The sequence below is a fragment of the Dipteris shenzhenensis genome, chromosome 2 (genome assembly GCF_047967505.1).
Source record: "Dipteris shenzhenensis isolate YYH24624 ecotype China chromosome 2, Dip_SZ_1.0, whole genome shotgun sequence".
NCBI lineage: Eukaryota > Viridiplantae > Streptophyta > Polypodiopsida > Gleicheniales > Dipteridaceae > Dipteris > Dipteris shenzhenensis.
This window is the reverse complement of record NC_141597.1, coordinates 33972365-33985413: the sequence shown is the minus strand read 5'-3', so window position 1 is coordinate 33985413 and position 13049 is coordinate 33972365. Positions and strand designations below refer to the sequence as shown.

The following is a 13049-nucleotide window of genomic DNA, read 5'->3' as shown; positions in this document are numbered from 1 at the left end:
GATTTGGATTGGGTATGGACATTGTGAACCCATTTGGTCTCAAAAGCACCTCTTACAGTGTATGGCTAGTGATATTGGTGTTTTATAATCTTCCACCCTTTATGGCTATTAAGAAAAGACATGTTATGTTGTCCCTTCTAATTCCAGGGAAACATAAAGTCAAAAATCCTGATGTTTATTTGGAGCCTTTGATTGACGAGCTAGAGATACTTTGGAGAGGTATCGAGGTGCATGATGTGAGCAGGCCTCCCTCGTCACGAGACTTCAACTGCAAAAAGCAGTCTTGATGTGGATGATGCATGACTTCCCAGGCTATGGCGAGTGTTCAAGTAAGCATTGCACTTCTAATTATGAATAGGCAAAGGATGTGGTACCCTAAACCCACCTTCAACTCTTAATTATGTTGATTATTCAGGTCTCACTACATCAAGTTACCATGCATGTCCTGTTTGTGTCCTTCGCTAGTTGCCTCACGAGCAGACGCATTGAATAAGGTCATCTATGAGAATCACCATGGATTTCTCCCACTTGATCATCCTAGATATGTTTCCCCTTGGAACGAAGTCCTCCCACAATCACTCACCGCGGGAGATTGGATGAGAATTTGGGATGGTTCCATAATGACTCCACCACTTGGCATGAGCTAAAGATGTTTTTCCATCTGATTTACCTGATGGTTTACCTCCTGAAAGAGAAGTAGATCATAAAATAGATTTAATTCCTGGATCTACCGTTGTTTGTAAATCCCCATATAGACTAAGTCAAACAGAGGAACGTGAGGTTGAAAGATAGTTAATAGAATATCTTAGGAAGGGTCAAATTCAAACAAGTAGCTCACCTTGGTCTGCACCAGTTTTACTGGTAAAGAAAAAGGATGGTACTATGCGTTTATGCATAGATTATAGAGCACTAAATAAAATCACCATAAAAAATAGTATCATATGCCTCGCATTGATGAGTTCTTTGATCAATTGCAAGGGGCAAAATACTTTATTAAATTTGATTTAAGATCAGGATATCACCAAGTACGAATTAGGGAAGAGGATGTACCTAAGACATCATTTCATACTAGGTATGGGCATTATCAATTTAAAGTAATGCCATTTGGATTAATAAGTGCTCCAGCAACTTTCATGACACTTATGAATAGTGTCTTAAGGCCATATCTGAGGAAATTTGCGATAGTATTTCTAGACAATATCCTTATTTATAGTAAAACAAGAAAAAAACATTTGGAACATTTGCGAAAAGTGTTCCAATTGCTTAGAGATAATTCACTCTTTGCAAAAGAATCCAAATGTGAATTCTTTGCAAAAGAAGTGAAATACTTGGGACATATAATATCCTAAGAAGGGGTTCGTATGGACCCTGACAAAGTAAGGGCCATATTGGAATGGCCACATCCTACAAATCTAGAAGAATTACAGATATTCTTAGGTTTGTTAGGATTCTAAAGGAGATTCATTCAGGATTATGCTAGGATTGCTGTTCCAATGACGGACCAGCTTAAGGGGAAGGGAAGCACCTTCATATGGGATGAACCTTAAAAGAGAAGTTTTGAAAAATTAAAGGTAGCTATAGTGGCAACTCCCGTCTTAAAAGTAGTGAATCCCAATGAACCATTCGTGCTTGAGACAGATGCTAGTGATTTTGCTATTGGGGCAGTACTTATACAGAAAGGTCGACCAGTGGCTTTTGAAAGCAAAAAGTTAGATCATGCCCAACGGAATTACTCGGCATATGAGAAGGAACTATGCGCTATAGTCTATGCTTCAAAAAAGTGGAGGCATTATTTATATGGTGCAAAATTTGAGATCATCTTTGATCAAGAGAGCATTAAATGGATTTGTAAGTAGCCAGAGCTTAAAGGTAGAAAAGCTAGATGGGCTGAGTTAATGCAAGAGTTTTCAAGATATACAATTGACATATAGGAAAGGGAAGTTTAATGTGATAGCAGACTCTCTGAACCGAATGCCAATTATTAACGAATTGAGTTTTACTCAATTTCAGAATGATTTCCTAGAGTCCTTAAAGGGGAAATGTGAGTTTGATCCTCACTTCTTTGAAATATGGAAAGCAATAAAAAATAGGGATCCAACAAATCGAGAGGCTTTCACTAAGGAATCGCATGGAAATGGTGACACACCATAGGTTGGTGATAAATGACTCAAGTGGAAAAAATATACTATTTAAGATGGCTACCTACTCTACAAGGGTAGAGTATGTGTCCCGAAGGATAATGACATTAGGCACCAAGTCCTTTTTGAATGTCATGCTGGACACCCAGGAATTCAGAAGACATATGTGCTTCTGAAAAGGCAATTCTTTTGGCCTAGAATAGGTAAGGACGTCTAAGATGATGTATTGAAGTGCCAAAAATGCCAGGTCAATAAGGCTGAATGCCTTAAGGTAGGAGGTCTCCTACACCCATTGGAGATTCCATCTAGCAAATGGGAAAGTATCTCCATGGATTTCATTGTGGGACTACCTAGAACACAGAGGGGGCACAACTCTATGTGGGTAATTGTGGATCGGTTGACCAAGATGGCTCATTTTATTCCTGTCAGTGAAGATGTTAAAACTCTAGAATTAGCTAGACTATTTGTGGAGCATATCTATAGACTATATGGGCTACCAGTCGGTATTGTTAGTGATCGGTATAGTAAATTTAACATCCATTTTTGGAGAGCTGTGTTTAAAAGAGGTTAGAAACTTCATTGAATATGAGCACCGCAAATCATCCACAAAGTGATGGTCGAACTGAAAGGGTCAATCAGATCATTGAGGATATGCTTCGAGCATATGTAAGTAAACGGCAAACTAATTGGGAACAGTATTTGCCCATATTAGAATTTGCATATAACAATGCCAAACATTCAACTACACGTTTCAGTCCATTTATGATGATGTATGGATTTCAACCAAGAGACCCAATGATAGTGGGACTCGAAAAAGAGAAGGTTCAAGTGGCCAAAGACTTTCTTGAGGATATGAATAAAACGCTTAAGTTAGCTAAAGATAGCATAAGAAGAGCTCAAGATAGAGCATGAAGTTATGCAAACCCACGCTGTAGAAAGTTGGAGTTTGAAGTAAATGAGAAAGTCTATCCTAAGGTACCTGAATCTTCAGAATCTCTAAAAATAGGTAAATGTCCAAAATTGTCTCCTAGGGATTGTGGACCATTCACAATACTTAAGAGGATTGGAGAATTTGCTTACAAATTAGCCTTACCTAAAGGATGTAGAGTACATCCAGTTTTTCATGTTAGTAGGCTAAAAAGAAAATGAGGAGATGATGATAATTTCATTGGAAATGAAGTCCTAGTTGAACTTATTGAACCTGCATCTTTACCACATGTACCAGAAAAAATTTTAGATACACAAGAAAAAAGAACGCGACATACTATATGGAAAGAATGTCTACTTAAGTGGAAAGATAGATCTGAAGAGAGTTCAACATGGGAAAGGGTAAGCAATCTCCAAAGGAGGTTTCCCAATTTTGTTCTCGAGGACGTAAACATTTCTTAAGGGGAAGGGAATGTTACGTGAACTATAATACCGTGTGACCACGGTATAATGCAAGAAGCCAAAGGGCTTGGCAGCACTTGCATTAATAGGGCCTAAAGGGCTTGGATCTAGGGTCACGCTTAGGCCTAGGCATTTATGAGGTGGTGCATAAGGAGTCCTAGAGAGGGCTATAAAGAGAGGAGTCCCTTGTGGGACATGTGGCACCAAAGTTGGAGGCCAAGTGGCAAGTGTTGAGCAAGGGGGAGGATTTTGGAAGGAGAGCTCCACATGGAAAGTGGATGAAAAAAAGGAACTGAGGGGAGTTCAGAGAGGCATCAGAGGAGCTCAGGGAATCCATGGTTGGGAGGAAATCAAAGAAGAAGCCCTCTATGTCTGAGGTCCTATGTCAAGTAGTCAGTCCACATGAATATCCTTTTGTTCAAAGTGTTCTTAGATGCTGAGGGTATGGCACACGAGATCCGCGGTGTGTACAAAAGATGGCCCTTTCTCCTTGTCTTATTGCCTTTGCATCCTCGTATCTTGTCACCCATCTTTTCATCACATCACTATTAAGAAATTTACACAATAGCCTGCACGTGAAGACCATAAATGAGAAAAAGTATTCCAGTAATTGATCCACTAGCATAATTCACTATGTTTGCAAAATAAACTTTAAAGTTTACTTGGGTAATGCATTCAAACTTGCATTTCTCCATCCATAGATGGTCTGGAAGTTTAGTAACTCAACAGAGCCACGTAGAACAGAGAATGTGCACCCCTCAAATAGTGGTGTCAATGCTACAATAAAAAGATCATCCAACTCCATGCTATTATCCCTACCTGAGGACTGATGGACAGATAAATCCTACACCATATCATCAAACACCTCCTCCTCCTCTAGGGCCTCATGAGGTAATGGTCGAGGGCTACTATCACCATCACTCCATACATCCATAACAGTCCCTCCTGAAGATCCCACCTCATATCACTGACACTTCACCTCCTCACGAGACGAGCATAGGGCAACATATGCAGGTGTGGCACTACATCCTGTATCAAATTAAAAAAGGATCATATATCAAACACATGAACACCCATAGGTATCTCAATCAACCTCAATGCTTAAACACTTACGTAGGATATGGTGGCATCCCATTGTCCGTACTGTGAGATGTGACCGAGTGTAATTCTACGTGCATGATACGTGTTTCCTCGACATGGATCACACATACATTTAATTTTTTGCACCAGCCACACTTTTCGAGGGTGGATACGGAGAGATTCATCCTCACTGGAGGTATTTGTCGAGGTATTTGCCTACAGATAAACAACCCAAAACATGTGTTCTTCCTTGAGTATTTAATGAGAAAATTATGTAGCATGTCTAAAAGCCCGTCTATAGGCACATCTGTACTGTGGAATGCGTCTATAGTCACATCTAAAACACAGTGTAGATGCACTATTAGACATGCTTTTAGACATGCAGACTAGTTTTTAAACGTACATTTCACTTAGTTCCTCATCTACTGCGCTTGCTTTCCTTTCAATACACAGGTCTCCAAGCGTACACACACAGCTCCAGGCACCCACACTCATCTCCAAGCACACACACTCATCCCCAAGAATACAAGAGAAGAATGTGAACAAAGAAGGAGAGGAAGCTTTGAAGAAAGACAAGAAGCTTCCATACCTCTATCCAAGGTAGGTCTCTTGTCAGTTGGTCTTTTCTAGAAGTTGTTCTCTTTTGATTCATCCTTTGTCGTATGTACGGAAAGGATGTTTTTGGTAGTATGTCGATGGGTCTACACCAAGACCATCAAACGGTCCAGCAGCAACTCCCATTGTTACCGCAGCACCAATAGCAGCAAGATCTACACCTACACCACCAGTGACCACACCTGCAGTAGATCCTACCATTGCCCAAGCACAGGCAGAATGGGACAAGAAAGACAAATATGCATATCATTTGATCAAGCAGAATGTGCAAGATGTCATGCTAGGATAGCTCAACACCATGAAGACATCAAAAGAAGCATGGGATATGTTCGTAGCTCTTTACAAGTCTAAGAACACTCTAGGATTCTCACATTGAGAAACCAAATCAACCAGAGTTTCTGCAACAGCAGTGAAACCGGTCATGCTGACATACTCAAAATCAAGGATTTCAACAATCAACTCGCAGCAGAAGGGAGACCATAAATTCCACAAAAATGGTTCAAGTCATCCTGAATAGGGATACAAGAATCTAGTCTAGACTATTGACATTCAATGGTAGTTTCCAACACTGGAAGAGCTATAGTCAATTTTATTGGTGAAGAACTCAGGACTCAAGCCATTCACGCATGCAAAGGTCATTCCAATGATCAAGCATTCACAGCTTCGGATAGCAGCGGAGGTAGAACATTTCAGCGAAGTGGCCATCGTCAACAACAAAGTCATCAACAAAGTCAGCATCAGCATCATCCTCAGCAGCATCACCATCGGCAACCAAGAGGAAATCATTCCAACATAGGAAGATTCTAAGGAAGAGGGAATACATCCACCAACGTGTCAAACATTTAGTGCAACTATTGTCATAAGTTTGGACACTATGAAAGAAATTGTCGCAAGAAGCAGTACCATCAAGGTGGTCAATCCAGCAACAATTGAGAAAATTTTCATGGAAGAGGAAATCATCACGTGGGCCATAGCAAACAAATGGGTATACAAAGTGAAGTACAATTCAAATGGAAGTATTCAAAGACACAAAGCTAGACTAGTTGCAAAAGGACTTGCACAGCAATATGGTCAAGATTATGATGAGACTTAAGTTCGAGTAGCAAAGATGGATTCCATACAGTTCTTGATATCACTAGTGACACTCAACAAATGGAATGTGTACCAACTTGATGTCAAGAATACTTTTCTCAATGGTTACCTAAACGAGGAAGTCTACATGCAACAACCAGCAAGTTATGTTGAACCAAGAAAAGAGAATAAGGTTTACTATCTCAAGGAAAGTCTTTACGACTTAAAGCAAGCACCCAAAAGTTGGTACAGCAGAATCAACAAGTATTTTGTTTATCTGAAATACATGAAGTCCAATGTAGATCATACTCTCTACTATAAAGGTCAAGGGGAAGACATTACTATTGCATGTTTGTACGTAGATGATTTGATTGTGATGGGAAGCAAGGATAGCTTCATCAAAAAGCTAAAAAAAAACTTATCTGCAGAGTTCGACATGAAAGATCTTGGACTTATGCACTATTGTCTTGGTATTGAGTTCTGGAGAGATTCAGACAGCACCTTCATGAGTCAGCTCAAATATGTTGACAGTCTCCTAAAGAAGTTTCATATGGCAGATTGCAAGATTGTAGTCACTCCCATGGAACAGAGTTTGAAACCTACTAAAGATTCAGAAAAGCCTACAGTCAATGATAGGTACTACAAGAAGCTCATCAGATCTCTTATATATCTGACTATCATACAACTTGATATTTGTTATGTAGTAACTTCACTAGCATAGTTTATGGCAAATCTAGAACAGTCTCACTGGAATGATGCCAAAAGAGTCTTGAGATACATTAGAGGTACAAGATAGTTTGGGATAGAATACGAGGAAGTCATCCAAGGTTGAATGGATACTGTGACAATGACTATGCTAGAGATCATGAGACCAGGAGATCCCACACAGGGATATGCATTTTTCCTTAGTCAAGGTGCTATATCGTGGTTATCAAATAAATAGCCAACTATTTCTTTGTCTTCAACTAAAGCAGAATATAGAGCACTCACTACAAGTGCATGTGAGGCTATATGGCTTAGAAGACTATTGTCAGAAACAGATTGCTTTGATGAGTCAAAGCCAACAACAATATAACGTGATAATCAATCGGCTCAAGCATTGGCCAAGAGTCCAGTAGATCACTCTAGGACAAAGTACATTGATGTCAGAGAGCACTTCATCAGAAAAAGAGTGTTACTTAGTGGCATCACACTGCAGCATTGTGATAGCAAAGAGAATGTTGCAGACATCTTTACCAAACCACTCAGTAAAGAGCTTTTCAAGAAACATTGACAAGCTCTTGGTTTGACGCAGAGGAAGGACATTCCCATTAAAAGGGTGTGAAGGAATGTAATGTTCAGTCCTTCTTGGATTCCCCAGAATCATCATCTTGAGGGAAGGCCTACTTCATGATGCTAATCTTGAGGGAAAGTGATGAGAGATCACGCTCAACATCATGTGATCATACATGAATAGCACTAACACTTATAGAGTGCTATAAAGGAAAGGGTTAGATGCCCTAACCCTAACCCTAAATGGGTTTGTATATATTCTACATTTTCAACTAAATCTAGTGTACAACTAGTCATTTGTGGTGTGCTCTCTAGCTGTGCCCTCTCTCCTCATCTCCACTCTTCTCCTCTCCCCTCTTCATATTTTGTCACTGATGACATGGCATCAGTGTTGACATGGCACTCAGAGGATGATGTGGCACAAGATAAGGTCTGTCGATGTGGTAGCATGCCATGTGGCATGATGATGTGTCAATGTGGATAAGAGTTGTTGACATCGCCGATAAGACACATGGTAGGCGACTGTCGGTGGTGATGCAACTGATGACATGGTAGATACGTCTGCCACATGGCCAGATAGGGGTTGACACATGTCAACCCTCACACCACACCTTGGTGTGTGGTTACCCTTGTAGATAAGGTGACGGAAGGTTTCACATGCCGACAAAATCTTAGAGATTCCATTGACAAAAGTTTTTGGTCATTGCTCATATGTGCATGGCCGTGGAAGAGTCATTTGCCCGTGGAGCCATGGAGAAGGTTTGAGTTAGCTGGTTGCAAGGAGCCCTACGTTGAAGGTTCACAGGCTGTCATCACTTCGTTTATAGATGGAGGCGGCTCAGGTCGCGTGGGGAGCCTTTGAAGTCGCAGGCTATGGGCACTACTAAGTAGGGTTGCTAGAGCCTTGCTTAGTCATGGGTGGTCGATAGGGTTGGGTGAAGGCTTGTTGAAGGCATAGTAGGAGCTTTGTGGCAGAAGCTTGAGCTTGCAGTAAGTTCGTTGTGGAAGTCGTATGTGGTGCATGTGAGCTATGGTGGAGAGTCGATGCAAGAGGCACTAGAAGTAGCTGATCTATTTGTGTGATTTGTGGTTAGAGGCATTGCCTTGTGAAGTCATTAGACTAGGTCGTTGAAGCGCTCTGATACCATGAACAAATATGGAGAGAGAAGAGTGGAGATGAGGAGAGAGGGCACACCACAAATGACTAACTAGAATATATACAAACCCCTTTAGGGTTAGGGCTTCTAACCCTAAAGAGTATATATTCTAACTAGAATATATACAAACCCCTTTAGGGTTAGGGTTAGGGTTAGGTTTAGGGTTAGGGTTTCTAACCCTTTCCTTTATAGCACTCTATTGGGTTAGTGCTATGCACATATCGAACATATGATGTTGAGATGGTTCCTCAACACTATATCCCTGGAAAATCCACTCAAACAGGACAATCCTTGTACAAAAATTTATTAATACTAAACATTGGACTCCATGGTATAACCAGAATAGTAGCCACAAGACAAAGAGATAAGATGTCTCCAAAAACTCATTGCAAATCTCCTTAGAAACACATCGTAATAAGAAAAATCATTTTACCATATATCGAGCTACATACCTGGCCTCTGAACCATCGCCTTCATATGCCAAAAATTCACATAACTCACACATTGTCAAAACTTTTCCAATAAAAAATAGATAAAACTCTGTTGACCAACTTTTCCACACCCGAATCGATAGCTTCATGCAAACAGATAAAAACGCCATTGGCCAACTTTTCCACTTCCCGCTTGATAGCTTCAAACACCGTTGGCCCCTTCGACTTGATAGCTTCAAACCGCACTCGACATGTAACTGGATGCTTACGTCCTGAGTCCCTAAGGCTCTCTTTCGTCAGCTCAGCTTCCAGTCTAGCACTCCAGGCCTCCTCATCTAACAATGCCGAGAAACCACCATCTAGCTTTCTAGACACAGCTTGTGCATACGACCTCCCCTCCGGACTCTTCTCAAAGCTTTTTTGCTCCTCTAACCCTACAGACACTGCACCCCCACTCCCTACTGCTAAGGCACCCTCTCATCAGCCCTGGCCACCATACGCATCATCAACACCTCACAAACAACATCTCCCTCATCAATCAATCCTCCACTCATTGAGCTACTTGCCTCACACAAATCACGATTGTTCACACAATGCCTTCTCTTCCTACTCACATTGAGATCCACCTGACTACCCCCCTCATGTAGGCAAAGTCACTAACATGCACAGCCTTCAACGAGCTCTCGACCCGACCATGATTGGAGAATTTACAATCGTTTGAAATCATGACTATTAGAATGGGAGAGACTAAGGTCGAATGCCAGCCAAATCTAGCAAAATCTTGAGGTGCTACAGGTGTTGATGGACATGAACGTCTTGCTAGTGGGCAGGATAGACGTTGTCCAAGTAGCAACCAAGATCAAACAAAAGCAAAAAGAGGAACAGCAAGTAGCTAAGCAAAAACATCTCCACCCCGATCATTTCTCGGAAGATATAACAGGAGGGAGAGAGAGAACTGGCCGAGCCCCCAACGTGATGATCAATCAATTGGGCACTGCAACTCGTTGTCGAATTTGGCCACTTTCATAGATGATAAGTGGCCCGACAAATTCCAGAGATAACCTGCCTAGAATTAGGCTAGCTAGACTAACTCACCCACCCACAAGGCCTAAATCACCATGCATAATTGAGTTTTTTGAGCCCCTCTCTGTGGATTGTGGTCGGTCTTTCTAGATTGGAAAGTGCCTCTCGGCATTTTCTTTCGTGGAAAGGAGATCACAGGTTGGGTGCACACCACCTGTCGGCCATCATCCAAAAGGTGGTGTGAAGGGATGTTGTCCTAATTGATACAAAAGATTTGTGTCGAGGCGATGAAAGCCCCCACAACCGCTACATGATTAGCCTCTCCAACTGCTACATGTTGGTGCGGCAAATTCCTTAGGGGTCATTCTCCAATCTCCTCCCCCACAATGAGTGACGAGCTTCTTTGGATCCAACCAATGGCATAGTGATGCCTCATTACTTCGTTCCTCATAGGGAGCTCTTCCTATGATGCCTCATAGGGAACGGCTCAAAGACAAGAGATAGAGGTTGGGTTCACACCACGTGCAGGCCAATCTCCAAGAGGTGGTGTGAAGGGCTACAATCCTAGCGGACCCAAAAGATCGGTGTTGCGGCGGGCGGAGGAAGCCATCCAGTAGTCCGACAACGGCTACATGCATGATTCGGCGAGGGGCAAGAAGGGGGAGGTGATCCTCCAAATCTCGGATGCCCCATAGCTGCTATTTGGATCCAATCAAGTGAAAGGAAGGAATCTCGTGTGCCCCAAAGCTCCTGTGGAACCAATCAATTACAAGAAGTGAGTGATGTCTTGAATTGCTCTCCGATTGAGCACCATGAACAGTGTCACTCAGGCCAAGCCTCTTGAAGAGTGTTGGAATCGAAGCACTCTTGGCTCGCCCTTGTCACCTCCTCATGCCTTTTTGCAATTCAAGCTTACCTATCACAAGCCTTCTCACCTTCTCTGCAGCTCTTTCCATTTTAGATTACCGGCTTTTCAGCCACCTGCCCTTGTTTCATTCAATATCGACAACCAGTGCCGCAGAGCTCTTCTTCCTTTGCTCTGTTCTTCTTCTCAGGACTCTCGCGCACTTTCAGCCCAACCCAACAGCTTTGTTGAGCTCCCCCTTTTCCCTCTTCCCCTTGTCCTCTTCCCTGGTGTCATCCTTCCTCTTCACATTTTCGAGTTCCGTTACCGCATCCTGATGCACACACTTCTCCAAACCGATTTGCGCTTTGGGGTGATTTACACGGATCCGCAGGCCTCGGGATTGGCAGAAGTCGGCTGTGTTGGAGAGGTCGTCAAGCACGAGAGACTGGTGGACGACCGCTTTTTCTTGATTTGTAAGGGTCAGGAGAGATTTAAAGTGCTAGCCATAGTGAGGACTAAACCTTATTTAGTGGCTCAAGTTCAGTGGCTTGAGGATCGGCCCTCAATTGAGCAAGAAGATTTGGATGCTTTAGCGAATGAAGTGGAGAAGTACATGAAGGATGTGATACGCCTTTCGAATCGGTTGACTGGGAAGTCGGAGAAGGAGACCCCGGAAAACCTGAGGAAAAATCAATTTCCTACCCCTTTCTCCTTCTGGGTAGGCAGCACTTTTCAGGGAGCTCCTGCTGAACAGCAAGCTCTTTTGCAGCTTGAAGATACTGCACAGCGACTCAGACGAGAGAAAGAAACTCTCAGGAATACGCTCAACTATTTGAGTGCGGCATCAGCAGTTAAAGATGTATTCCCGTCCTCTGATTAGGTGTGCCAGGGCTGTGAATAATGATGTATGAGTTGTTTGAAAGACTCTTAATGCCAGGCAAATTTGGTTTGAAGGCATGCAGGATACGATAATGGACCTGAGCTTCTTGCAGAGCGAGAGTTCTGTACAGTAAGAAAAAGTCAATCTCCTGTGCACGCGAGTCTCAAGCTCGTTTTGCTTGTCGAGGAGTCAGGACTTAACGTTCATGCAAAAGGGATTTTCTTCAAAGGTTTCGTTTCCACTATTCTGTTTTAGATGCTTATGAGTGTGACTACGTCTTCTACTAGAGAACTATAAGGAAATCTTCTCACACTCAAACGCACGGGAGTTGAAGTTGACTGCAGTTTTTCCTTTGCTAAGGAAGTCTTGTTTTAATGGTTTAACAGTATGTAGAGTTGTTGGCCGTCTGCAGGGATCTTTCTCCTGCATGGGGCTGCCGCATACCATCTTTCACTTTTCAGTATTATATCTCATTATTGTCAGCAGGCTGCTCTACTAGGCTGACAGTCCAGACAGAAGAATCTGAGGATTTGGTACCCGTTGACATGGTAGTTCCGTTGAACTGCACAGGTTGTTATTGTGTTGGATCGGTATCAGCACGAACAAGTAGCTTATCAGCAATACAGAAGTCTAACTTTCCTACTCAAGTCTATGCTATTTTGTTCTTTTTTCACCTCAGGGCTATGAATACTTACCCCACTGCATGCTAGTTGCCTTGTCGTCTCAAGATATGTGGAGCTGTTTTCGCAAAAGTTCTTAGCTTTTTTTCCCCGGCAAGGGCTACAGAAGTCTGTATGCAAGTGTGGGCAAAGGTTTGGCAGTATGAAGTGTTTGGACGGCCTTCTTCTTTGGCATGGGAAACATAATTCTTTACAAAAGTGTGTAAAAGGTTTGGTCTTCATTGTTCGATCAGATTACTCTTTTGCAAGCATATTGTCATTTTCATGGTCTTTGACAAGCACCATTGGTTTAATCATGAGGGGAACTAAAATCAGAGAACTATTGGACAAGTAATCATTGCTCAAAGTCTTAATTTTTCTGTGAGTAAAATGGGCTAAAAATCTCAGTATATTATCTAATACATGGCAAAATCCAGCCGATGATGTGCCTTACAAGTGACATGTGGCAAGTGCTGCCGGCAAAAAT

The 13049-nt window shown here is 42.2% G+C and overlaps 1 protein-coding gene across 1 annotated transcript; it reads left to right on the top strand.

Moving 5' to 3' along the window:
• The first annotated feature begins 10961 nt into the window (after nucleotides 1-10961).
• LOC147904664 (uncharacterized) lies at nucleotides 10962-12823 on the top strand. The gene is made up of 2 exons (XM_087395122.1): nucleotides 10962-12132; nucleotides 12316-12823. Exon 1 carries the CDS (start codon nucleotides 10989-10991, stop codon nucleotides 11901-11903), a length of 915 nt encoding a protein of 304 aa, XP_087251248.1. The 5' UTR covers nucleotides 10962-10988; the 3' UTR covers nucleotides 11904-12132; nucleotides 12316-12823.
• The last annotated feature ends 226 nt before the right edge of the window (nucleotides 12824-13049 follow it).